This window comes from Alosa alosa, chromosome 24 (assembly GCF_017589495.1).
Source record: "Alosa alosa isolate M-15738 ecotype Scorff River chromosome 24, AALO_Geno_1.1, whole genome shotgun sequence".
NCBI lineage: Eukaryota > Metazoa > Chordata > Actinopteri > Clupeiformes > Clupeidae > Alosa > Alosa alosa.
Genome location: NC_063212.1, coordinates 10,737,641 through 10,764,351, shown reverse-complemented (window position 1 = coordinate 10,764,351; position 26,711 = coordinate 10,737,641). Strand labels below are relative to the sequence as shown.

The 26,711-nt window shown below is 43.7% G+C and overlaps 4 protein-coding genes across 5 annotated transcripts; 3 read left to right on the top strand and 1 right to left on the bottom strand.

The window, feature by feature from the left end:
• Positions 1-625: 625 nt before the first annotated feature.
• Positions 626-10,759, top strand: lrp10 (low density lipoprotein receptor-related protein 10). The gene is given in 10 exon segments (XM_048236098.1): positions 626-1,346; positions 1,799-1,831; positions 2,435-2,573; positions 2,936-3,126; positions 3,289-3,776; positions 5,916-6,227; positions 6,229-6,347; positions 7,635-7,829; positions 8,123-8,252; positions 8,776-10,759. Coding segments are annotated over 10 exon segments (2,301 nt in total). The 5' UTR covers positions 626-1,297; the 3' UTR covers positions 9,421-10,759.
• Positions 10,760-11,636: 877 nt separating this feature from the next.
• LOC125289348 (leishmanolysin-like peptidase 2) lies at positions 11,637-16,342 on the top strand. Its single transcript, XM_048236100.1, has 13 exons — positions 11,637-12,052; positions 12,158-12,251; positions 12,427-12,478; positions 12,562-12,711; positions 13,053-13,178; positions 13,423-13,507; positions 13,790-13,935; positions 14,314-14,497; positions 14,637-14,706; positions 14,819-14,915; positions 15,152-15,253; positions 15,796-15,860; positions 16,254-16,342. Exons 1-13 carry the CDS (start codon positions 11,650-11,652, stop codon positions 16,267-16,269), a joined length of 1,590 nt encoding a protein of 529 aa, XP_048092057.1. The 5' UTR covers positions 11,637-11,649; the 3' UTR covers positions 16,270-16,342.
• A 1,132-nt stretch (positions 16,343-17,474) lies between these two features.
• On the bottom strand, positions 17,475-19,716 carry mrpl52 (mitochondrial ribosomal protein L52). Of its 2 annotated transcripts, none has more exons than XM_048236101.1 (5): positions 19,590-19,716; positions 18,162-18,231; positions 17,933-18,000; positions 17,742-17,806; positions 17,475-17,631 (listed from the first exon to the last, which is right to left on the bottom strand). In XM_048236101.1, exons 1-5 carry the CDS (start codon positions 19,645-19,647, stop codon positions 17,488-17,490), a joined length of 405 nt encoding a protein of 134 aa, XP_048092058.1. In that variant the 5' UTR covers positions 19,648-19,716; the 3' UTR covers positions 17,475-17,487. The 2 variants fall into 2 exon arrangements, with proteins under 2 accessions (XP_048092058.1, XP_048092059.1); XM_048236102.1 differs by lacking the exon at positions 19,590-19,716 and adding an exon at positions 18,502-19,146.
• Positions 19,717-19,907: 191 nt separating this feature from the next.
• Positions 19,908-26,584, top strand: ajuba (ajuba LIM protein). Its single transcript, XM_048236099.1, has 8 exons — positions 19,908-22,433; positions 23,565-23,666; positions 24,133-24,200; positions 24,393-24,455; positions 24,577-24,707; positions 25,109-25,160; positions 25,304-25,372; positions 25,812-26,584. The coding sequence occupies exons 1-8, from the start codon at positions 20,930-20,932 to the stop codon at positions 25,917-25,919; spliced, it is 2,097 nt and encodes a 698-aa protein (XP_048092056.1). The 5' UTR covers positions 19,908-20,929; the 3' UTR covers positions 25,920-26,584.
• Positions 26,585-26,711: the final 127 nt, after the last annotated feature.

Sequence of the window (26,711 nt, the reverse complement as noted above, 5' to 3'; positions counted from 1 at the left end):
GGATAAAACAACTATCTTATATTGTCTTTTAATAGCAATAGAAACAGGACTTGCCAGCTGTGCTGGTTGCCGCTACACCTAGCCTGTTACTGACACCTAGCGTTAGTTCTGCTGCTTGCACAGACTGTTTTAGGCAGTGAGGAAAAGGGAAGTGAAGTCAGTAGCTGTCTACGGCAGCTGTCATGCTTGGCTGCAATTGCAAACAATTCAGTGGAGAAACGTGTTTACAACACTAATCATTTTGATGACAATGATGTATAAATGTGAACACAGTCTTTATATACTATAATCTATAATGCATTTGATGTTAAAATCAAGTAAATTGGCAAAGGAAGTCTCTTTGCCCCACCCCCTTTCTCGTGTCACTCAAGACTAAAGTACGGAAGTTGAGTAGGCTACAGCGAATGTCAACAAAAAACGATACGGTAAATACAGCCACATAGTGGTACTGCATAATTATATCTTTCTACTTTATTCTACAATTCAACTTAACATTACACAAAGCTTAGAATGAAAGAGTCAGTATATGAATGTTAAACTGAAGTAGAGATACCAAGTCACCTATGCTATGTAAAGTTTGCCAGCTCTCTTGACATTGTAGCTAGCCTAACAAAAGACGAATGGGTTAGAACCAGCTGTCCAAGACAGAAGTTTTTAGGGTGTTGGTAGATGGCTAGCTGTGATCGTTAGCAGTCTTTGATCATATGAATTTGAATAGCTAAGTGTGAAACAGATCTGGAATATCGTGAAAACTGAGCATTTGGCATTTCGTGACTTATGTTAACCGAGTCGTCACAAAGCCTATGACAATTTGGTGTTAAACTGATCGAGGTTTTTGTTACTGTTAGCAGCAGGAAGTTAGCCGGCTAGCCAACCAGCTAAGTGCAGACTTCAACCAGAACGCCGTTTACGTCATTGCTGGGTAGAATCATAATACCAGGAAATGGCTGAATCGAGTCGGAGCATTCTGTACTTTTTAATTTAAGCCAACTATGAAGATTGCCAACTGGCCTGAATGGTCCTCTCTATGGCTCGTGTAAACTCCGAGGCTCTGATTATAATTTCGCATTAGTCGTGGATGATGATGGGTTATTCTGAAGTCACACTTGGGATTTTGAAGACACTACGGAGCTAACATTTGGTATGTTTGTCTTGCCTGCATAGACGACGTTCTCTGTTCCAAGTCAACGAAGAGGACGCTCTTCACGGTGGTCTGGTGGAGGACCAGTCCAGTCCTCCGTTTTGGACCATCGAAACAACAGTTCTTCGTTATTTCCTTTATGTGTGTCTTGGCGACATGTCTGTCTCGATCAATTTGTGGGTTCTCAACTTGTTATGTTGGACAGGTGAGTTTGCTCAACATCGACATTCTTAGATAGACCTGTGTCAGATGACAGCAGGCCCAGCACTCTGTCTCAGTTTCACTAAACCGACACTTCATGTTAATATGCCGTTCTTGTAGTTTTCCTATTATAGAGAACGTTCACAGATTGCGTGATCCATAAACATATTCCCTAATATTTTAAAATAATGTTGGTAAAATATTGATACTAGCGCATGTTATTAGGTTGCGTAATCAGAGTTAACCGATAGGTTTCTCTTTTTCATAGAGATCAGACAAAACCAGTCAGTTTTCACAAAATAGTTTATGTGGATGTGAGAAGTAGCACATTGCAATTGAGTTGAAGCATTGTTTTCTTTGTATTTTAATTATAATCGGATGATACAGTTTGGCAGTTAAAAACTAGGCTATACCAATATGATGCTTATCCAGTGTCTCTGTTTTTGTTTTTGGTAGTTTCAAGTAATCTGGACCTTGCAGCCAGTTCTGGTAAGACATTGCACTCCATTACCTTTGTTCTTAATGCGTTATTGAATGTTGAATTGTGTGAGTGTAATTTTCCAGTGACAGCCACCTGTCTCCTGTACCCTGCCCTATCAAAGTTTATTGCAGATCTATTTGGCTACATTCGCTTTCATTTCGCATATATGGCTCTCTAGTTCAAGATAAGAAATAAACTTAAGGTTGTTATGGACACTAATGTGTAAAAATGGTACAATATCATAGCCTACTCACAAGCTCACATTTATTGGTGCCTTAATCAAGCCACCATCCAGAATTACACTTTAAAGCCAAGACTTTTTAAAAATAGAACCATAACTCAAAGTAACACAATACACGTATGAAGATGCCGGCCACATAATGGAATAGTCAGAAAGAATGAGAATTAAGGCCAATGCCCACGTCAAAAGGTTAGAACCCCATTACTTTTACTGGAGCAAAGTCAACTGGCAGCGTCTGAGGCGCGTCAACGGCAAAGTTTAGAAAATTGTTCTATCTCTTGAGCGTCAAATCCATAGATACGAATGTCGTCGCCAGTGGGCATTTACCTTTATAGGTAGGTGTGCTAATAATTAGTTCTTGTCTCCCCAGTTCATTTTGAGAGGTCACTGAAAGTTCTTCATGACCGACAAGGGGAAATTCGCAGCACAACTCACCACACGTGGCCCCTCCGGTCAATCAACTATAGCTGGATGATCGTGGCAGCCATAGGGGAACCTGTGATCATAAGGTAATGACTCTAAATCTAACCAATATTCATACATATGCCTTAGAATTATAAGGTTTTTTTTGTCAAAAAACATTTGACAGTTTTTGTCAAAATTGAGTTATTGACATATTCTTATTCTGTGACAACTTCATAAGGTGAGGTGTTTCTTGAAGTTGTATGTATTTTTTGACATTATATAAAGAGGCTTGTTCACTTATATAACTATTGAATTCAAAACTTTAAAGCCCAATATCTCAGAACTACTCAGAATGTAGATAGAACCTTATAATTCCAAGGTGACGATATGAATGGCCGTGATGCTATTGGATTCAGTTGTCTTTGTCGTCATTATAATTATCTTTTTTTTCCCTCCACCTCTCAAGCTTCTCACATTTTTCTATCAAATGTGGGCAAGACTGGATCACCATAACCTCCTCCACCAACAAACCCTTCTCTCTGTGCGGCCTGCAAAAACCTGGACCAATCGAATTAACTGGGGGAAACGTTACTGTGACTCACCACTTCCTCCCACGCTACAATCAACAATCATGGTTTCACCTGTCCTACATTAAAGGTACTTTCCATTTGAGATGTTCCTTATTTTGTAATAGTGTACACTGTCTGGTGTCTAGAGAAATCTAAATGTGTCATGTTTAACCAGCTACAGTATGCTCAGTTTTCACATCGAAATTATTGGTGAAAATGTAGCCTGACGTTCCCTCTGATGTTTCTCCAGGTTCTGCGCCCTGTGCCTCCGAAGAGTTCAGGTGCCTGACAGGGCATTGTGTGCCTGTGGCTTGGCGCTGTAATGGCCAGAGTGAATGTTTGGGCGAGGAGAGTTCCTTGGGCTCGGACGAGCAGGGCTGTGACGACGAGGAGTACTATGACAACGTAGATGAGGGTGTCCTCACGACGAGGACAAGCAAGATGACCACCACCACCTCTTCCCCCACTGCCTCCATGACGGACGAATGGTGGCAGGTCCGAAAGACCCCTGGCGTGATGCCTGGACCACACAACGGCACGTGCGGCGGAGTTCTGCACAGCTTCTATGGCTCGTTTTGGCCGGCAGCATGGATGGTGCCCCCCCAGGAGTGTGTGTGGACGGTGGATCCCCAGGACCCTCGCCCCCTGCGTCTCCAGTTGCAGATGTTGGAGCTGGGACCAGGAGACACGATCAACATCACTGACCAGGGACATGGGACAGGCCACGTCATCAAAACGGTAATAATAATAATAATAATAATAGAATTTTGATTTATTTAGCGTCTTTCAAGATGCCCAAGGTCACTTTAAAAAAAACAAAAGAGGGATAGGGACGGGGTTAGAGGCCAAAGGCCTAGGAGTCTTTTGAACATGTCTAGGGAGTGGGCCTAGCAGTCTTTTGAACATGCCTAGGGAGTGGGCCTAACAGTCTTTTGAACATGCCTAGGGAGTGGGCCTAGGAGTCTTTTGAACATGCCTAGGGAGTGGGCATAGGAGTCTTTTGAACATGCCTAGGGAGTGGGCATAGGAGTCTTTTGAACATGTCTAGGGAGTGGGCATAGGAGTCTTTTGAACGTGCCTAATGAGTGGGCTTAGGAGTCTTTTGAACATGCCTAAGGAGTGTGCATAGGAGTCTTGAACATGCCTAGGGAGTGGGCCTAGGATTCTTTTGAACATGCCTAAGGAGTGGGCCTAGGAGTCTTTTCAACATGCCTAGGGAGTGGTTCAGATCCGGTTACTCTCACAGGACCAATGGTCCCAATTCGGTTATTAAGTGATGATGCAATAATAGGCTAATAAATCTTTTTCCAGGTCCAACGGCTTTCAGAGCCGCTTGGTTTTCTACGTAGACAGTCAAATATAAAAAAATATTGTTATTCATTGTAGCCTTTAAGAAAATTGTCATCCTACTACTCACTTGTTGCCTCAACCTAATAAAATCCTATTTTTGGCGGAAGCCTGCACGTAGCCCTTGATCGTATCATCTGGCTGCACAGCTACAGTAATTGCTCTGTTAAAGTTAACTGATTTTGTTTTACCCTCAATAAAGCGGAGTAATGGTGACAAGATTTACAAGTTGCAAAAACCAGCTGGCTGCGCTAGTAAACGTTTTTGACCAAAAAGCTGTTTTTGTTGGATTTAACAACCGCTTTGTTGGATTTAACAATCACTTTGTGTCAGATCAGATAAGATCGTTGCTGCACACTCTCAGACTCTGTTCAAGCCTCGTCTATATCATGAATGGGTCCCAAAACCAAGGTCTGTCAAATATTTCTGTTCAAATCCTATGGCTTCATATTTAGTCCTTGATATTCGGTTGTATAGCCTGAAAACACATTATCAAGGAAGGCATCTTTGGGGCATTGATATCTTGAAAAGTATTATTCATAGTCAGCCCAAACTTTGTTGGTTGGAAGACTTCGTAAGCTGAGTCATTAAAAGTTTGTATAGTGTTTGTATAGCATGCTAATAGATTTTATGTAAGGTCCTAGATTTGGAAAAAAGTGCAAAAAGAGTGATATTGGCATAAACTTGTTTTTATACCCGTTCCGTATCAATCATTACTTTTTCTGTTAATACAATATTGTATTAATGTTTGATGCCAATATTTAAGGTCTCAACAAATAATGCACATGGATAAAACATTTTCAAAGGATAGCTAGTAGGAAAATTAATATCACATTGAGCTTTTGCAGATGGCATTTAGTCCTACGAAAAAGATCAAAAAATGCAATCACACCTTCTTTGATCCTAAATATCTTCATGTTCATATGTTGTGGAGACCTAAATATTGGCACAACATTAATAAAGTAGTGTATTTGCAGACAAAATACTGATTGATTTCATTGTGGGTACGAAAAACGACTTTATAAACCCTCAATATCACTTTGAACCTAGGCTGAGTCATACTGTGAACGTGTTTGTCTTCCATCTGACAAAGTTGGACTAACAGTATTACTTTGTAAGATATTAATAAGTAAAAAAAAAAAACGAAAACACTGGAGTTGAACAAAATCATTTTACAGGAGTTAGTTTTGGGACCTTAACATAATAAAGACAAACTTTGTGCACGGAATGACCCTATTAAGTGATCACACATAACTTAGCTAGAATTGTACTGGTTAAATGTTGGTAACAAGTTGACGAACTGGGAAGCGTGACATGTTAATGAAGAAATGTAATAGGTCCACATCAGAAGCAGAGTCCATATGTCTCAAATCCTTTGCAAAATGTTGTGTACAACTACCTGGCATAGTCATACATCAGTGTTCTAAAGAAACCATTTAAGAACAATAGGAGTTTCTAAGTGAACAAGGTTGTAAGAAATGCCATGGATTTAATACGATATTAACTTAGGTCCAATGTCCTCTTTGACAGATCACCTGTGCGTCCAACTTCAAATTGTTGGAGGTGGAGTCCCACACCGGCGTCCTCTCCCTGATCTACCACACAGTGCCCGCCTCTGAGGGGCGGGGCTTCAACGCCACCTACCGCATCGCGGGCTACTGCCTGCCGTGGGAGGGCGTGTGTGGGGGCTCGGAGGGTGGCTGCTACACACAGAAGCAGCGGTGCGATGGGCACTGGGACTGCGCCGCCACCGGCCGCGACGAGGAGGGCTGCATGGGCTGCCCGCGAGGTCACTTCCCCTGCGGCGGGGCGCCGGGGATGCCCCACAGCTCGCCACTACGGACGGCCGGTCTGCTTCACCCTCAAGGACCGCTGCAACTACCAGCTGAACTGCGTGGACGGCAGCGACGAGAGGGAGTGCACCATCTGCCAGCTTGGCACCTTCCACTGCGACACGGACAGGTAAGGATTCTGTACGATACGATACACAATACGATACGATACAACTTTATTTGTCAGTTAGTGCTGAAATTCTTTTTGCATCCCTACGCAGCTCATTTAAGGATAGGAGGACAGAAACAATATATACATATAGACATATAGCATGAATACACGGGTTTCCCGTTTACCAACAAAACTAGATGCGTCTTGAGCCATTGGGACAGAAGACGGCTTTTGTGGCCGTCCACAACATTATAAACTTAACCTAAATAGTCGGCTGCTGTAAGCTACAATCGGATTTTTTTGTATACCCCTGTTGTCTCAATGATAATAACATCTAATTTCAGACTATATTTCAAAGTTTGCCATTCATTTGCATTATTAATATAATATTGTATTTTGTCATTTTTGGCGAAGACATGCATTCCGTTAGGGATATTGAACATATTTAACATTCTCTAACCATCGCGGATTTCCGAATTGGTGCAGTTTTCAGCACAAAACTAATTTGATTCTTTTGCTCTTTTGCATTGCTCTATGCTGTTTTATGGTGCTTTCTGCCTCTTGGTTGCACACGCATGTTTTCGTGACGTTGCATAGAAATCCATGTATAGACCGACATGTAGACATACATGTGGGACATAAAGCATCAACAGACAAACATGAAACTTAGCCACACATGACAGTATCAACCGACAACCATGTATGTGTATGGATAGCAGCTGATACAGTGGCTGTGCAGGAATTCAAATTCAATAATTTGCCATATTTTCTTTTCAGAGCGTCCATAGTTTGCCACATATCTAGAATGACTGAGATATCAGTTTCCTCCAGGGCGCTCTCAAATCAATAGATTTGTGTATGTGCAGCACGTAGGCTATGTGTTAAGACTTGGCATGTCATTGGTACAATGATATATCTGCCATTAAAACAAATATAAAATCTCTGGGTTTCACCTGTCAGTGCGCACCAGACTGCACCAGACTGTGATTGACAGTCAGATCTCACACAGCCCTCTGATTGGACCAGAAGAACCGGGAGCTGTGGATTTTTGCTAAAAAACAAATAAGAGGCTCTAGGTGGAGGTAGAAGTGTGGGTTTTTTTTCTAAAACCGGCTGATTTATGTTGTTCTGTCGGAGCATAGTATTGGTTTCAGTGAATATGATCAAAAAAATCTTGCCAACTGAAACTTTAAAGACCTTGCCATCATATTTACACATCACTATTTTACATTTCTCATGTTTTGACCAGCTATATATCTGACATAGACAAAAGATTAAATCTCTGGGGTATGACATGTTTTCTAGGTGTGTGGTGGAGAGCTGGCGCTGTGATGGCCAGGCGGACTGCAAGGATGGCACCGATGAGATGAACTGCCCTCTGACCTTGCCCCGAAAGGTCATTACGGCCGCCACAGTGGGCAGCCTGGTGTGTGGGCTGCTCCTCGTCATCGCTATGGGTTGCACGTGCAAGCTTTACTCGCTACGCACTCGGGAGTACAGGTACCATACACAGATCTGATGACTCTGTGCACTAAACTCTACAGTTAACACAAAACCCAGATAATGGGAAGTTGCTTCTTCTCCCTCCACAGAGAAGTAAATATGCTTTAGCTTGCCAGTAGATCTACAGTATGATAATATGATATGATTGTGAATGGTTCTCCTAGTATGTGGATTTGTTTCCGCTTATCTCCCTTCCCCCTCAGTCTCTTTGTTTGTGTTAAATTGAGGTATATGTTTGAGAGTGAACCTTCATTTCTGTACTCTTTCTCTCTTGTGATTCCCTCCTTCAGTATGTTTGCTCCAATCAGCCGACAAGAGGCCGAGTTTATCCAGCAACAGGCCCCTCCCTCTTATGGTCAGCTGATCGCCCAAGGGATCATTCCGCCAGTGGAGGACTTCCCCACCGAGAATCCGAATGAGGTGAGATGGAATAGGATTAGTCACATGATTTTTTTTTTTTTTTCAATTTTGATGTCAAGCTTGATAAAAGCTACTGTGACAAAAAACTTCTCGGAGGGAGTGGAATGTTGCAACAACAATGGGTTCAGGTTAAAAATCTGAAAGTATAGGGGGCAGCTAGCTACCGCGTCCATATCATGTTTGGGTCCAAGTGCCCATGGGGACCCAGGCTGGAGTCAGACCTGCGGTCATTTCACAATCCCACCCCATCTCTCTCTCCCTTCACTTGCTTCCTGTCATGCCTCACTGTCCTATCCGAATAAAGGCAAAAATGCTAATACGTATAAAAATATACTTTAAAAAAAAATTGAAAGTATGAAAGATCGCAAAATCCAATCCGTGGTCATTTCCTGACCCCACCCCATTTTCACGGTCCTATCAGAATAAAGGCAAAAAAAAGGCCAAACAGATACTTTTTTGTTTAGAAATACTGAACATATTTCACTGTTCCCACCCATTTGATATTTGTCTTTTGCTTTGGCAGACGACCTCGCTGTCTCTCCGAAGCATCCTCCAGCTTCTCCGTCAAGACAACAGCTCCTCGCCCCGCCGTCGCCGTCGCCCCCGATTTGTCCGGCGGGCCATCCGTCGCCTGCGGAGGTGGGGGCTCATGCCCAGGCCGACCCCCAGGCCCTCCCAGAACGCCGGCTCCTCGTCCACCAACCCCACGGAGGCCCCAGCCGCGGCGGGCTCCGAGGCTTCCACCCAGGCCAGCCCAGGAGGCTCGGCTGTGGCCAGAGAGAGCACCAACCAGCCACTGCCCCAGAAGGCTGGCCTGGTCGTGTCGCAGAGTGACCAACAGCAGCAGCAGGCACTTCCACAGACGCCCCAGCAGACAGCCCAGGTCCCAGTCCCTCTTCCAGCGTCCACCTCCGCCCCGGCCGCGGTCCCTGAGCCATCCCGCAGTGTTCCGCCGGTCATCGCGCCCCCCAGCAGCCCCTCCCTGCGGTCCATCTTCCACTCTCTGGGGTTTAACATCTCTCTGTTCAGGCCCAGCCCAGCCCCCTCGCCCCCCTCCCTCCCCCTCTCGGCATCCCCCTCCTTCTCCTCTTACTTGGAGGACGAGGTGCTGCTCATCCCGATGTCTGAGGATGCCAACTCAGACGATGACGTGCCAATGCTCACCTGAACCCTCTCTCCTGACACCCCCCCCCGCTCTCACATCACCATCCCCCTAAATTATGAGTCCCAGCACTGCGGGGTACCATAATGCACTCCTGCGCTGGCCTTGTGCCTTCCTTCCTGTGTACTGATGATTTTTGCGATATTGCATAGGATTTTATTGATAAGAAAAAAAAGTGTTGTGTATGTGTACATAAGTGTGCACGTGAGGTGAAGTGGGCTGCATATGTGTTTTTAAAACAAACGTTATGAGCAAAGCAGATCAACTTTGCACAGAGGATCAGACGATCTGCCTCCCTGGAACGAGTGTTTTATTTCCTGACTTTTGCTACTGATGTAAGAGGTGATTTAATGATAGGGTTTCCTCACAATGTATTTTTAAGCTTATGAAAGATGATTTTGTGTCTGTATGTGTGTGTGAAAGAGAGAGAGGATCACATTTATGCTGGCCTCCCAAAAACAGTATCCAGTTATCAATGACGCATAGTCACTTAAGTGCCTTTTAATCAGCCTCTCACAGGATTTCACAAATCACCCATGAGATTATGTGGACTAAGACACAACATGTTTACTAACACATGCACAAATCTTTCCCGTTATCAATGAATTACCCCCTACCCAACCCCACTCCCCTTCACATACAGACGGAATGGAAGAAGGAGCACGCTTTGGGTAAAGTTGTAATATTCACCCATTAACGCTGAAGAGGCACGCTAGCTGTATAAACTTGTGGACTTGGCTATTTAGCTTCCTTAGTAGAGCACTTTACGTCCAACTGCAATGCAAACCACCCCACATAAAGTCTGCATGTAAGTATCGGCAGGCTGTAAGTTCTTTTTTGGAGCCAGTCAAAAAATGCATTCTGTCTCACCACTTGTATATCGGCCTGCAGATAAGTGTGTTTGTGTGTGAAAAAGTTACTTGTGTGTAGGAAGAAATGTGACCTTGCTGAAAAGATACTTCCTTAATTATTAGTAGTGGGCTTAGTCTGACGAGGGATGAGTTACCAACATCCCATATCAGTCATTCCCTTGCCATGCCGATCATTTTGTACAATCATTCTGAAGCAAATGACGTACAGTGAAGGAATGAGATGAAACTAGATAGTGCCATACTTATCTTTAAAAAACAAGTTGCAAACTGTTTTCTTGTTGTTAAGACTTTCTAGTTCTATGTTTTCAAACCTGGTGTATTAACTTCTTTTTCATTGAATGTACATTATTTTTAGTGGTTGGATTGATTGTAAATGCCATAAATGGGGGGAGTAAAAAATATACATTTATGTGGATGAGGCATGTGCTAAAACTCCGCAACTTCCACTGATAAAGATGATTTGCACTTTTAAACGGACATGGCGGTTTTTTTATTTACCCTCATCTTCATTGTTGTCTGTGTGCATGAATCTGGCCTCCCACACAATGGAGTGAGTAAACTTCTTCGCCTCTGATTGTTGGTGCAGGATGAAGAGGTGTGAGGTGAGACAGGAAGTTGTACGTTTTGCTGTGAAAGACGGTCAGGAAATGACTCAATTAGCATTTCAAAGAACTGGCATTAAAAGCATCATGGATCACACTCGCCTGATGTGAGGGGTTAGGCGTATGGGGGGGGGGGGGGGCTATTATGGGCTACAAATGGCTGCAAAGACGAGCGACGTACCAGGCGTCAAGGATAACAGGTGAGGGATGTTCACTGAAACTGATATTCGTGGAAATATTCAGAAAGTTCAGGATTACAACGAATTATTAAATGTCAGTCATTTTATTGGGCGATGGCAGGGAATGCATTTGCGCTGCGCATCATGCACCCCGCCCCTTTTGGAAAGTAGGCTAGAAACGCGCACCTTCTATTGCAAACATGCGACGAAATGTTATTTATGCAAATACAACACCAACTATTTTACAAAAAGTGTTTAACCCAAAAAGTAAAATCCTCTGCAAGAACGTGTGGGACATTTTGCTAGAATTATATCACCAACGTGTATTTAGCAAAACGGTGTAGTAGACCTGGCCTCGATAATGAATATTATTTAATTATTTATGACAAACCCCATGATCAGTTTCAGATTTAAATTGGTAAATTGAAAAAAAAAATGGTAAATTGAAACAAATTACATAATTTATCATTGCACGTTTGCACCTGCTAAATCAGTGCTAAATGTGGCTACATTCTCAATACTGCTTTTGGATGCTGTGTTTTACAGTAACCTACCTGGTGGACCTCCACCTCATCCCAGAGTATGTTAATCATCTTGCCTCAACCATCAATGCTGCTCCTGTTGCTCTGGTTACAGAGCACACAAGGAAGATGTGTCTTTGATGAAGTACAGCAGTCGGTCAGAGTTGTAACTCCAATAACAGGGTCCACCCCCACCAAACACAGTGAACTGAGCGACAGCCGACCTGTATTCTCTGCTTCAGAGCAGATCAGAGCTATCCATCAACATTCTCACTGGACCAGAGGAACCTCTCTTCAGAACCTCCAACCCCAGAGAACTATAAGGCAAGGCTTGACAGCAATGGCACCAATCAGAATTAAGATTTGGATCCCACAGGAGAGTGTCCCCCTGTCTGAGGTGGACAGAGAAAGACTGGATTCAGCGATCAACCAAACTGTCAGCATTGTATCCAGTCTGCTTTCAGGTTTGAGGTTCAGTCTGCATGTCAGAACAATCGCTAATGTCCTCTACTGTAAATGTTGATTGATCATTTCTATGTGTGTGTGTGTGTGTGTGTGTGTGTCAACAGTGAGACACATTCCTGGCCCTTTGCTTCTCAGCAGAGACATCAATAAGTACTGCAAGTTCATCTGGAGGAATACCAGCGCTGCCAATTACAACAGGTGTGGCAGAGCTTGTGTTTTGAATGGTAATCCCTGCTTGCCACATTGAGATTTCAGACACACCTTTGATCACTGTCTGTTTTCTCTTGTAACCATGACTACCTTTTGATCTAGATTGAAAGGGTTGTTTTAGTTCTCACTTGCTTGAGTGCTTGTTGTTGTTTCCGCATGACAGGTGTGGTCGAGCCAATGGCAGCTACAGGAATGAAACTTGCCTGGATGTTGTTGTAAGTGGGTTACGGTACAACTGTATAACAAAAATATGTTTTTGTAAAGAATAACATTTATTCACCGCTGTGGACATTGACAGATACCAGATGAGCACCTAAGGGGCTTTGCTGTCTTCCATCATCCTGACTCACCAATCAGCACAGAGTTTAGACGAGAGGGGGCGGGACTTGATAATACAGACTTCCTGCTATATCTACACATACAGAACTCTCGCAGATGCAGTACAGAGGTGGGGAGATGACTGGTCTTTGTAGCTAATAAAGATTGTTACATACATACATTTACAAAGTCTCCAAGAACATACTCACACTGGTAGTACTAGCACACAAACATACAACAACATGACCTGCAAAAAATAATCAGTTGTGGAGTCAATTCAGGGGACTAGGATATTCAAGTGGTTGTTGAATTGCATACTAAATCACTAAGTCAGATAGTCACTACTGTAATACTGGAGTCCTGCTAATATTTTTCCACCTTTCCCTTTTAACCCAAAGGGCATATTAAAAGTATTTGGTTTGTCACTATTATAATTCTGCCTGCTGCTTCTTGTTCACCCTCCCCTGCTAGCCCAGTATGCTGGCCTATGCAGCCCACTGCCAAACTGACCCTCAGGGTCGTCCCCTGGCCGGGACGGTGGTCATCTGTAGAGACCAGCTAAGGCAAGAGAGATACAGGCATGAAACTACGGTGCAGGTGAAAAGTGTTACAGTGTGTGTTTGGGTGTTACAGTGTGTGTTAGAGTGTTACAATGTGTGTTTGGTTTACAGTGCGTGTTTGAGTGTTACAGTGTGTGTGTTTGGGTGTTACAGTGTGTGTTTGGGTGTTACAGTGTGTGTTTGGGTGTTAGTGTGTGTTTGGGTGTTACAGTGTGTGTTTGCCGGGTTTGTGTATGCAGTGTGAGCTTATACAGGTTTTTGTTGTCTTTTTGTTTCTGCAGCTATTGATCCATGAGCTGTTCCACGTGTTGGGTTTCTCGAGAACTCTCTTCAGCACCTGGAGGGACTGTTTCCACACTCGCCAAGGTCAGCCAGCTGTTTAACAGCCACCTGCTCTGTTTCAATTAGGTACTTTCAAATGAATGCTTTTGCATTGTCAATTTGGATATCAGAGTGGAGGTATGTTCAGAGCACAGTTTTTGTTTATTTGGGCGTGGTTGTATATCCTGCCAAAGAGCTATGTGAACTGTGAACTGACTCTGAAGTTGTCAGAACATACTAAGGAATAGAGGCCTGAATAGAATAGAATATCTTCATTGTCATTGTACATGTACAATGGAATTTGAACTCCTACCTTTTGTTGTGCAGCTGGCATAGAATGCATCCCTCATGGGCGGGTGACTAACTTGGATAACACGGGTCACATGCGGATCTATACGCAGTCAGTTGTCCGAGCTCTACAGGAACACCTAAATTCCACAGACCCTCAACTGGGAGGTCCTCTAGAAAACTTGGTACGCACTACATATAATATACATATTTACAATTATTGTTATTATAAAATGATATACACCAGTAATTTGTATTTTCTGTCCATTGTGCCTAAATATACACTTATGCATCATTTTAATCCAAGACACTGCATGTGATTGTGAAGATGTATTTCCTTAAATGTTGGCCATATTCTGAAAACTATTCCCAGCACTAAATCTGCCTTAGCGTGTTCATTCTGAACTAGCCAAATGGGGTGATGTTGTGGGGGTTTGAGGGGCTGTCCTGAGAATGAGGTTTGGGCTTTGACAACAAGTGTCTCAAAGCAACTGTGCAAAACAAGTGCAAACCCAGACATTAGTAAGCATATCTGTCTTTGTACCCCTCTTTCTGTCTCTCAGGATGCTGACTTCAGTGGACTTTCGTCCCACTGGGAGGCTCGTGTTCTGCTAGGTTCCATTATGGCGGCTGCCCTCGGAGAGCCGTCTACTGTACAGATAGACCAAATGACTCTGGCAGCGCTGCAGGACACAGGCTGGTATTCAGCAAACTTTAGCCGAGCCCAGAGCCTGGTGTGGGGGCAAGGTAAAATAATCAAACGCACAGCCATTTTAAAGCTTATATGAGTAGAGTCTACTCATATAAGCAGTGTGTAAGCATTTTAATGTAGCGTTTATGTGAATATATCCCTAAATATATGCGTTCATATTTTCTGTCTTTACAGGTGAAGGATCACATTTTGGTACTCTTTCCACGTGTAATGCTAGCACCTCTTCCTACTTCTGCACTGGCAGGTACTGTGTGTTCAGCAAAGCTCCTCACCATTTGCAACAACCTGCAAAACTATTATGCCTTTTTTTCACTCCATCTGTACATATCTTTTTAATCTTTTTAATTTGACCATAGTGGCCTGGGGTGTCATTACCATCATCTCCACAAGGGGGAGTGTCAGACTGACCATTATCTGGAGGGATGCCGCATTTACAAACCCTTGGTAAATGGGGTAAGACTCAAGCACTACCATCACTAATGGTCCCACCCAGCCTAACCAAATCTTTGGCAAATTGCAAATCAACTATTTTCAACATAACTGCACAAGTGATATACACCAGTGTGTTGCTATTTTTACAAAAAGTTGCTTCTGTACCTAATCAGAATGAACAGTTAAACGTGTTGTTGGTGCCTTTCTCTTTATTTATATTTAAGTCAATCCATGTGGTTGTCAACTATGCCCTACAGAGTGAATGTTGGAAGGAGGAGAACCAACCGGATAACATGGGATGGAGTGGAGAGATCTATCACTCGGAGAGTCGCTGCTTTTTCTCCAACCTGAGCAGAGAAGTGTGTTTGTTCAGTGAATTTAGCATGTAGACAACTCAGGACTAAAGAAGGACAAAAGCAAGAAAGTGACAAAGAGAAATAGGCGAAGACAACAATATTGAAAAAATTATCAAGTTGATGTTATAATTTTGCCATCTAAAAAAAACTAAAATTTTTCTTTTTTTTTTTTTTTTTTTTTTCTTTTTTACGGATACACAAACCGTCTAACCAGTAGTAAAATAAACCAGTCTGGTGTTTTCCTGACAGTACACAGTATTCTGCTGCATCTGCTGTGGTCTGAACATTCCTAGGGATTCATTTTGGTTTTGGTTCAACACAAATAAGCATGGTTTAAAATTACATCACCAGACATAGCATCCACTACTCCCTGTAATTCGCCCGCCAATTGGCTTGGCAGACCCAGCTCTTCTCGCTTGAGAGCCTTCAAAGTATGTGTCATGAAAACCAAGCTGGACAAGTGGAAAGTACCTCTTGTCTCTGTATGGACTGGAGTAACTCTGACTATCTCTTTCTTTCCTACTCTACGGCCTTTCTCTATGAAGAACACCTCTCTGAGAGTCTCAGTGACGGGTCACTGTTACAGACACCGATGTACAGGGATGCGCAGGTACCAGATAAAGGTGTTGGACGCAGAGTGGTTGGATTGTTCACCAGGAAGTGCCATTGAGGTACCCAAAGACCTATCAATCCGTTAGGAGACCATGTGAAAGGCCCCTCCTTAAACCCTCGAAAAGGTTCTTCCTATCGGAATGAATTGACCCGGAAGTATTAAGTGATCAGAGTTTTTGAGATTCTCAATATGCTAAATATAGGAAAGGTGCTTCAATGCTTCCTTTACATATCCTTTTGGATAGGGCACACTAAAGTGTCCTTTCAGAAAGGAAAGGTGATAGTGATGATTCCCCATAATTCCTTGCACCAAGTCAATAACATCACCTGGGTACAGTTTGACCTTACCCATTATCCCAAGGTGAATAACCCTGTCATTTTTTTTTTACAGGTTCCAGGTTATGTAGGCGTTGTATTCTGCCCTGAGAAAATATTATGTTCTCAATCTGACCATACCACTCCCGTAAACAATCTGGACCATGTCATTTTTCCTGTCCCGGACTCTTCAGTTGCTGATTTGTGAGTGTCCTCCTTTTGGTATTGGAATCACAATATTATGTAAAGTCGATAACTTTTGCTTGATATATTCTATCTGTGTGCTTTCAAATACTAATTTTCCCCTAATACTTTGTTTTACTTGTAGATATTATTCTCATGCACATCAAACAGCAGATCCCAATTTGACCTTTGATGCAGACCTCCTTTCCTCAGTACCATGGGAAAGTGCAAAGGTCATTGTACCTGCACTGCTGGCCCTGGCTTCTGCTTTATCACTCATCATTGTTTTTGGAGCAACCTATAAGGTCTTAAGTGTTCAGGTCAGAGTTCATGCTGAAGCACCCGATGTTGTTGTAGAATTATCATGACAGCTTGCATTTCAGAAGTGAGCCAAAGCAGTAGCTGAGTTTACTTCTAAGAGTAAATGAAGTTTCCTCCCAACCTCAATAGGCAAAAAGACAAAAACGGGTAAAGCTCTATTGCAGTTTTCAGTTAATTACATGATCATTTCAGCTGTTTAGGTCCATATTTGTTCCTCATGTACTGTAATCGTAGCCGAAATATGTATTTATTAATAAATACATTTGTATTGCTTTAGTAGGCAATGTTCACCTGCACAATTTCTAGGATCGCAGTGACTCATCAGACAGCTATTACTTTTTTTTTTATATTGAATCCTTGGTCTGTGGGTCAAACAACACATGGAATGCATGCTTAATTATTAGCATTATAGACAACTGTAGTTACATCGCACTTCAAATAATGTCTGCCATAACCTGTTTTACAGAATCTAAGGTCTTCACTCTTCATGAGAAAAAAACAATTTAACTTGAGAAAAGAACCAAGCCCAGAACAGGGTGTTGAATAAAACTCATCACTAATAATCACATATCAATGTTCACAGTGGGAGATGGTGATTAGTACGGAATAAATGTATTAACACATACACACCATTTTTGGTCTAGCATCCTTTGCAGCACTATCTTCATTTTAATTGACTGTTGCCTTGACCCCCAGCTGATGTATTACTATTGCTACTATCTTTTAATGTACATTGAGTACAGAATCATGCATCTGTCTCCTTTACAACAAAAAAAAACCAACATCACCATAGTGCAATAACTCATTTATTTTGTCTTTAATTTATGATTTCCTTTCGCCTTGAGCAAGAGAGATTTTCTATGTTCTTCTGTTCGTTTCTCGGCTTCATTTTTCTGTTCCCATTGCTTCATTCCCATGTCAACCTCCGAGCTCAAAGACACTACTCGTCTCTGTAGGTGTGAGAGCAGATATACCAATATGTAAATTACGTTTTGATATGATAATTACAACATGTAATTTGTTTGTATACAGTTTTGAGTGATGGGGATAGGCTACTTACCGCAAACTCTTCTCTCTCTTTTTGCCTACGTGCTTGCCCTTTCATTGGTGGCCTGGGTCTGCCATCTAGGAAAAAGATTGTTTTTAAATACGTGCCAATTACTATAACACGTACGCCCTAAACCATATTCCTAGGCAAATGTTAGTAGATTTATATACCGACAAAAGGCATACGTTTATTTTTAGGCTTACCAACATATGACCAATCTGGCAAGTCAGTTAACGGGCCATACTCTGATCCGTGTGTTGGTAATCCATGACTAGATCAATCATTTGTTGAGAAAAGACAGAATAGTGATGATATAAACAGTAGGCTACAGCAGAAGAGTACAGTTTATGATATGTCCTCAAATATTAACAGGAAATCCATGAATTCAGGATGCAACATCGAATGACTGAATCCCAAGCAATCCATACGCACCTCAGCCGCCATATCTGACCAGCTTGAGCCCCGTTCGTGGAGGAAAATGAACGACATTGATGCTTTAGGGCTGAAAGAAATAAGGTATGAGGGCTTAATCATGAATACATTCGGTGAGTTATTTGGCTAACGTTTCATAGCAAAGATTTGCCGATGTGAAAAGCTAGGGGTAATGTTAGCAAATAGCCAATGCTACGACAGTTCTATTGTCAGCTAAATTGAAAAGCCAATTTGTTGGACACAACGCAAGTGTAGTCTCTAATAAATTGGTAGCACAATCTCTATGCAACCTACAGGTATTACCGAAATTAATTTAATATTTTTAAGTGTCCTCCCTCACCTGTAATACACAAACTCCTCCAGGGCGCTGCCATTTTGTTAATTTGCCATTACGGTAACCCGAGGAGGACAAATTGCTTGCAAAATGCACGACCAAATTGATGTTGAGGGTGTCTTTTCATGACCGCTAGATGGCATGCGACTGCAAAATATTGTGACCCTCATTTAACAGGTTGAAAAGTCATTCCAGAAAATGACTTTTGTATGATTAACTTTTTTGTTGTATCTTTTGTTTGACCATAATAACATCAAACATGGATGGTATTCAGGGTAAACATCTACTCATATTTTTTTTTTAATGAAGTAGCATCTTTCAATAACTTCCATAACTCTCAAACTAACTTAACATCTGTTCCCTCATTTAGCTACCTTAAACTTAAATTTTCATCAGTGTCTCCTCAAACACCGAGTAAGCTCAATATTTTTATGTGCCTCCGACAAGTTCCCACTCGCTGATAACAAGGCTACTAGGGAGAGGCTGCGACATGCTGACAAACACGCGCTTGGTCAAACCGCAAAGGCAGGCGAAGACAAGACAGGGGAGTAGAGGGTGCTTCAGGGTAGGGAAAAGCGGTAGGGAAAGGGTCACGGCAAACGTGTTTTGTAGCCTATGTAGGTTCTGACCACGTAGACTTGAATGCCCTCTTTGCATTGGGATTTATAGTAGCCTACCGGTAACTACGGGACAACGAGTGGTATTTTCAGGAGAAACGAATACATTGTTGCCTTTCCAGAGCACACACGCGGCCAGACCACAATGACAGACTAGCCCTGGCATGATCCTTCCGCACATTCCACAGACTAAAAGCGCGAAAAAGTAGATCTTTGTTTTACATTCAATGCGGACAGAATGGGCATGGCTCAACATACGTATTCTTCAGTTTAACATCTACTTAGAGAAAAGTAATTCAACTTTTGTCTTTTAATGACAAAAATAACCAGCCTCAAGTAGGCTAGATCAATATTGCCATTCTCTTCACTTTTCCCTGGTTCTGATCGCTGCAACATTTTGTTACCATCCTTACATCTCCCAGGTTATTACAAAGATCCTTGATAAAACTCCTTCGCTTCAATCATCTGGTTACTCACTAAGACGCAACAAGGAAACTTTAGGATGTGTGACGAAACCGTGTTTGATACGTTTCATCCGCGTTGCCTGCACGAAAGGTGTCCCGGTTGGGGAAAGAGCCAGTGAGAAAGAAAGGAGGTGGAGGTAGTTAATTTAAGAAAGAAAGAAAGGAAGGCAGAAAGAATAAGTAAGTTTTCATTGGGCAAAATTGTGATCATACCGATCTATGTCAGACATTTAGATTTCAGAATGAGTGTAAGATTAAAACGTTCAAGGATTTTTGTTCATGAGGAATATTCATTCTGTTGCCTTGTTCCTCGTTTTCTGAAAACCTGCCGTTTTTAGTAATGTTGCCTCTTTCAAACAGGATAGGGCCAAGTGGCAAAACATTTGGAAAACGCTGAAGTTACGTTACTCCTTTATGTTATAACATCTATATGGACTTGGATTACGGCAACTACCGAATATCATTCACCAAGAAGCATTCGAAGAAGAGTTGTATCAAAAAGGACATTTTTCTCTTCCTCTTTTTGGACCCCGCTAGCCGTGAACAGACGGGTTGTGCTCAGGAACAGCAGAGCACAACGACAAAGATCTCAGGGAAAAGAGAGCTGTGGGGGCACATTTCATTATTTGACTGCAGAAAAGTGACTGACTAGTACCAAAGAAAATCTGTTTTGGAACCACGAACTTTTAACGCAAACAGCATGAAGTGGAGTGCTGCACAGATGAAGTGGCTCTTGTAGCTTCGAAAATACGCGTAACGTTACAACTTCACTAATGTGACCGCTAGTTCTCAACGTGTGCAAATGGACCGTTCTATGCGTGAGGAACCTGTAGAAATCGAGTGTCTAAATACCGCAACCAGCGACTATAAATACTGTAACAATACTGTGTTTGTTTTCTAACTGTCTTTATTGTACTGCTGTTAACGCGTTACAGGTAGATATTCTCATCAGGTAGGGCATGTAGGCTGCTCTTTCTCTCTACTGCTTAATATGGCAAGCCTGCCCAGAACAAAAACATCATGATTGTACCTTAAAAGGCGTTTTTTGCATGGGTTATCCGAATTGTAATCATTGGTAAAATGTCCTAGTCGTGTTATTTATCCAAGGTAAATGGGACATGTTTGTTTTTGTTTACTGTAGAGAAGTTTGTCTGTTTTCTACATTCTATGTTGCTGGTCCGAAGCATTTCTTCTGCTGTAGGAATACTTGAATCTTTGTTGTACGCACACTGTAGGTTAATTTATTGCGTAGTGGCGTAATTTTGTATTTTATTAACGTGCTAGTATAGTTCCAAGACTATACCTGTTGATTCATTCAGAACGTAATATATATCTATATATCTATAGTCTATCATGGACCGACTTGGCAGTAAACTGTTGACAAAGTTGAAACTGACAGATTCAGGGAGTGTGAAATTCTCCAGTTCCAAAAAGAAGAATGAACTGGCAAACACAAATAATAACAGCAACCGCAGCAACACCCCTACTGGTATAGCCACACATGGCAGCAGCAGCACCACAAGCTCCAGTGATGTGGCCACCCAGACCGGCGGCCTGAGTGGAGGGCCCTCTACCAGAGTCTCTCCCTCGCCCACAGCCTCCAGCGCTGCCCCTGTGGCTGTGCCCGCAGAATGCAGCCCACTGAACGAGCTCCACCCAGTGGCTCTGGCACCGCTGCGGCGCCCGCCATCCCAGCTCCGCGCCTCCTGCTACATCTCGGAGGGCGTGTCGGACGTTCGGTCGGGAGGCCCCTGCGAGGGGCCCTTGCGGTGTGACGGCGAACCGCAGCAGATGGCGTGCGGGCTGAGCCCGCGGGCCTCGCTCAATCAGCGGCGCTACTCGCTGGAGCTGCAGCAGCTCGTGCGTCGCCAGCAGCTGCTGTCGCAGCCGCCCCCCTCCATGCCGCCGCTGTACCCTTCCTCCTCCTCCCACCCGTCGTGCCCGCGCTCGGCCGCCGAGCCGGGCTTCATGCCCGAGCCGGAGCGCCACAAGCGCTTCTCCCTGCAGGAGGCGCTCTTCTACAAGCGCCTGAGCTCCGGGGGAGAGCCGTGGGACTGCGTCCGGCCCGCCTCGCTCTCGCACCCGCCACAGCGGGCTCTGGACGGGGCCGGGGGAATGGGTCTGGGCGGCGGCGGCGGTATGGGCATCGGCAGTGGCTACTTCCCGCCAGGAGGCACGGCGCTGAGCCCCTGCTCGTCCTTCAGCCTGCAGGCCGAGTCGCTGCTGGCCAGCCCTCGCTCCAGCTTCGCCAGCAGCACGGCGAGCGGCGGAGGAGGGGTCAGCCCCATGGGCAGCCGCTGCAGCAGCAACCGCACCAGCGGCATCAGCCTGGGCTACGACTCGCGGCACATGCCCTCCGGCGGACCGCTGCCGCCGCTGTTCTCCACCGCCCAGCTCGCGGGGGTCGCCAGTGGGCAGTGCTACCCTCACCACGTAGCAGGCAGGCCTTGCTCGCACGCCTCCATGGAGGCATGGGATTACCTGGAGGGAGCAATGGCTGGGGAGAACCGCCATTCGTACCCGCCTGCCACCACCGGCAAGTCGGCGGAGGGCTGGGCCGAACACCGGGCGGGCCCGGCGGCGGTGAGCGAGGCCGAGCGGTCGTCGCGACTCTCGGACCTCCCCGGCGTACGCTACCAGCAGGAGCTGACGCGCCTCCTCCTGAGGGACGCTGCTGCCCTGGAAGGGGACGATCTGATGGGTGGTCTGACGCTTCAGGACCTCCACATCACGGCACCCAAACCTTCGCTTACGCCCGCCACTGCGTCCAGTCACCAGACCACAAGTGGACCCCACAAAGCCCAGGAGGAGCCAGGAGGGGCCAGAGAGTCCGTGGAGAACCGGCAGGAGTTCTTTGGTAAGTTGTCATAGGCGCCGACGAGCCCCTCTGGGCTTGTTCTGTGAGCACACTACTTTGTGTGTGATGCCAGTTAAGGTGGGGAGAATGTGATATTGGGCATGACTCAGAGGATGAGTCTAGTGGTTGCCACCAAAAGCCTAAGAGGCTCAAGGGAGGTTAAAGAACAGTGAGCACCCTCCACCCCCCCACCCCAAATACAGCCAGTAAATCCAGAAGACTATCAAGGATGGAGTACCAGACTATAAACCACCTTCCCTCCACAAACAACTCCCCACTCTGTTGATTTAGTTTGGTATTTATTGTTGAAAATTAGATTGAGAAGACCATAAATGCCTATTTGAATACTTATTTCTCTAAAACATAGTGTGGAGTCAGATTGAGAGATGGGTGGGGGCACTGCATAATCAAGTTTGTGACCAAAAAGTCCAGAATGGACTCAAAAAAGACCAACCTCGCCAGGGAATTTTTTTACTGGCATGGAAGAGTGAGTAATGCCCACAGACTGCCTTTAAAAACATCAAGCTATTTAGCCAGACTGCCTGTGAGGGTTCAGGGACTGTTTGTGTTCGTCTTTGGCATGACGCCAAGCTGAATGAATGTGTGTGTGTGTGTGCGTGCGCACTGCACTGGGTTGGGTGTGTGTGTGTGTGTGTGTGTGTGTGTGTGTGTGTGTTGCCTGGCGGCATGTGCTGGCGTGTGCGTTGCATCACAGGTATTTGAGTCCTGAGGGAAGGTTTTCTCTGTGAAGAGTAGCAGGGGAAATTCATGGGGTGGTTCTGTGTGACAAACTGCTCTTATTGACAGGTGTGTGTGTGGGTGTTTGTGTGTGTGTAGGCAGTGGTGGCAATGACAGTGCCAGTTACTGGAGTGGTGCGTGAGCAATGATTACTCAGCCTGCAATATGTAAGTTAAGGGCTGTTACTGGTGCAGGCAAATTCCATAAGGGTTAAATATTTCACGAAGTCCCATATGGCCTGACTGTTATTGTGCATGTGAGAATTTCACTCTTGAAATAACTGAAAATAACCATGCTTATATGTGAGATGTGGAAGAAACAAACAATAAACCACACCACATTCCTCATTCATAACCAAGTGGAGAGTGTTGACCCTTGTGTTGTTCCCTCAGGTCCCTGTGTGAAGTGTGGGAAAGGGGTGTACGGGGCAGACAACGCCTGCCAGGCCCTGGACAGTCTGTACCACACACGCTGCTTCACCTGCGTCTCGTGTGGTGAGTGACTCATGATCCCGAGTTGACTTGTTTGACTGGGATTGTTTGTTTATTTATAGATTTGTTTATTTATGAGGACAGCAGTGAGCGTTTGAATAGACTGACAATATTTCAACATGGCAAAGATTCTGTGTGTGCAGATTTGTGATTCATATTAATGTCTTTGTGTTGACATACAGTACATATAGGCCCAGATAAAACCCAGCAGATTGCATGTGTAAACGGTGACTTCAGAAATTATAGGTTGGAAGATATTATGAAAGCCGGGAGCCCTGCGGTGAAAAAATGTTAAATACTATAAATGGCATTATTACTCAGGAATTCCAGTGACTCAAATTAGGCTGGTCATGTTTGTCCATGAAATGGGCAAGGGTTGGGCAAACAAGTTTGAGATGGTCTGACCTGGATTTAGGTCTATAAAAGACATTCTCACGTTAACCACACACTCTATCTGCCTCTGCTTTAGGTCGCACCCTACGGAACAAGGACTTCTACAATGTCAATGGGTCCGTGTACTGTAAAGAGGACTATATGGTAAAGACTGATTTCATACATCTATAACCAATATTATTGTGTAATCATCACTATTATTAAAATGGCCTATTATTAAAATACCCTACTGTTTTACAGTTCAAACAAGGCTAAATTCCCGAAATCTCTCATTATCTCTCTATTTCTTTCTTCTATCCTCCTCACCTCCTGTCTCTCCCACAAACTCCTTCACAGTTCTCTGGCTTCCAGGCAGCCGCTGAGAAATGCAATGTGTGTGGCCATCTTATCCTAGAGCAGGTGAGTGTGTATGAGTGTTTTTATTGTTCTATTTTTTTTACTTGAACTGCTTGCTGCCTGTGTCTAGTTTACTGTGTTGGGGATTGTAATATTCTCTTTGGGTCTGTCTCCAATTGATCAGATTCTGCAGGCTCTTGGGAATTCGTACCACCCAGGCTGTTTCAGGTGCATTGTGTGCTCTAAAGCCCTGGACGGTGTTCCGTTCACAGTAGACTACCTCAACCATGTCTACTGTGTCGCTGACTACAACAGGTACGAATGGCAATTCTTTAGTCAAGTCAAGTCATTTTATTTGTATAGCACATTTAAAAAATCAACAGAGTTGACCCAAAGTGCTTCACAGTTGATGATCTTAAATACCCTCTCATTCACACAATCAAAGCTGAATGTTCTCTAAGATGTAGTCGAAGGCTGCTTTGTACAATAGCTTGACCCACTTGGAGGTAAACAGTATGAGATAGCACTCATGCCATCTAATGTTCTCTATGGACTGGAGGGATAGTCACTGGTGATTTGACATGACACAGATTTCAGTTGTAAGGCTGTTTTGGCTAAGCAGCGTTTGACCCTGTCTTTGTGTTTATCTGATCATGTGTGGTTGGAAGTACAGCAGCATGTGACCATGCCTGTGTGTTTTTCTTTTTCTATTTTAGGACTTTCGCTCCTAAATGTGCTGCCTGTCTACAACCCATCTTACCTACTGAGGTGAGGGCCTTCATTAGAGGGATGTGCATCCATAAATTATGGATTTCATGTGTGAATGTGCTGGTGATCATTTGCAAAACTGTTCTTCTCAAATGGCTGATTCTGATTTGTCTCATTGTTTTTTTTTTGTGTGTGTATTGCAGGGCAGTGAGGAGATTCTTAGGGTGGTGTCCATGAACAAAGACTATCACTTTGAGTGCTACCACTGCGAGGTCAGTTGTGAAGTTGGTCCTCCGTACAAATGCTGTGTTAAGTAAAGCTTAACATTTTGAATGTATCACAATTTGTGCCACGACACAAGGGAATGATGTAAAATAATTGTGTTTTAACCATGGTCATACCACCTGTCTCATTTTCACCACAATAACCTTAACAGGAACTTGGAAAAAAGGGTTTATCTATCTAGTCTATGTCCCCAAATCTCAGTCATTTTCTGATGTTAAAGGTCCTATACACACACACACACACACACACACACACACACACACACAAATGGTAGGGTTGGGGTAACCATGGGGTAAACATTAAAGTGCCCATGTAAACACCAGGTATGATGTATACCAGATGTACTTTCAGATGTATGTAGACGCGTCACGTCAGGATCTGCTGAACTGTAATCCTGAGGTGTCTCTCTCGGTTTCCCCCCTGCAGGAATGTAGAAAGCAGCTCTCTGATCAGCCCGGATCCCAGTGCTTCCCCCTGGATGGACACCTGCTGTGTCACGCCTGCCACATGATAAGGATTGCGCGCTGCACATAACCTTCCCCCTCACATCAACAAACAGGGAGGAACCTTTCCTGGCAAGAAACACTCAGTTTGTACAGCTTTCTAGTTCTCCAGTTGATAGGCAGTTGCACTGTCTGTCTGTTGCTGTCTTAAGTGGAAAAGTGTTACCACATTGACTTACTCATATGCTTGTGTCAGTGTCAAGGACTAGTGATGGACCAGTCAAGAATGATGGTATTCAAAATGCCATTGATCAGGCAAATTCTGTTGCGTGTTTTTTTTTTGTTTGTTTTTTTACAGTCAGAACTGTATGATTATTTTTTATGCCTGACCAAGAGATCATTGTCTCTGCTCAAACAAAGAGCACAAATACACACAGATCCTGCTGACATTTCAAAGTCTGAGTTCTGGCTTTGAACAACACAGCTGTATTATTATCGTATGAACTAAGTACTAAAAACACACAAACTACTGCTTATTATTCTGTGTCTACTGTGTGCTGTAGAGAAGAACAAGGGACTATTATCTGTTTCTTGTGAAGTCATATTTAATATCAGTAGCAATGGTTTTGCACTTAAAATGTTTACCTTTTTAAAGAGATTTAAGAACATGTACCTTCAAAAAAAGATGAAAAACATTCCTGTATCTTTTTTTTTTAATTAATAAATATTTTGTGTGGTTTCAGAGAAAAGTTGCAGTGCATTTCTGTCTAACTTATTAAGCTCATGTAACATCAACAATAGGGCTAGTGTCCATAACATGCAGTATACAAGTTCAGGATAAATCTGAGAGTAGATCTTGAGTGATCTTCTACCCCACCCTCAA

Excerpts from the sequence above, each read along its gene's own strand:
- LOC125289348 (XM_048236100.1), top strand. The coding sequence starts at position 11,650 with ATGTTAATCATCTTGCCTCAACCATCAATGCTGCTCCTGTTGCTCTGG. Across the intron at positions 12,053-12,157 it reads TGTATCCAGTCTGCTTTCAG|TGAGACACATTCCTGGCCCT; the intron begins GTTTGAGGTTCA and ends GTGTGTCAACAG. Across the intron at positions 14,498-14,636 it reads GAGCCTGGTGTGGGGGCAAG|GTGAAGGATCACATTTTGGT; the intron begins GTAAAATAATCA and ends CTGTCTTTACAG.
- mrpl52 (XM_048236101.1), bottom strand. The coding sequence starts at position 19,647 with ATGAAACGTATCAAACACGGTTTCGTCACACATCCTAAAGTTTCCTTG. Across the intron at positions 18,232-19,589 it reads AGTTTCCTTGTTGCGTCTTA|CCCTAAAGCATCAATGTCGT; the intron begins GTGAGTAACCAG and ends TATTTCTTTCAG. Across the intron at positions 17,632-17,741 it reads AAGAGAGAGAAGAGTTTGCG|AGACGAGTAGTGTCTTTGAG; the intron begins GTAAGTAGCCTA and ends TCACACCTACAG.
- ajuba (XM_048236099.1), top strand. The coding sequence starts at position 20,930 with ATGGACCGACTTGGCAGTAAACTGTTGACAAAGTTGAAACTGACAGAT. Across the intron at positions 24,456-24,576 it reads GCCATCTTATCCTAGAGCAG|ATTCTGCAGGCTCTTGGGAA; the intron begins GTGAGTGTGTAT and ends CCAATTGATCAG. Across the intron at positions 25,161-25,303 it reads AACCCATCTTACCTACTGAG|GGCAGTGAGGAGATTCTTAG; the intron begins GTGAGGGCCTTC and ends TGTGTATTGCAG.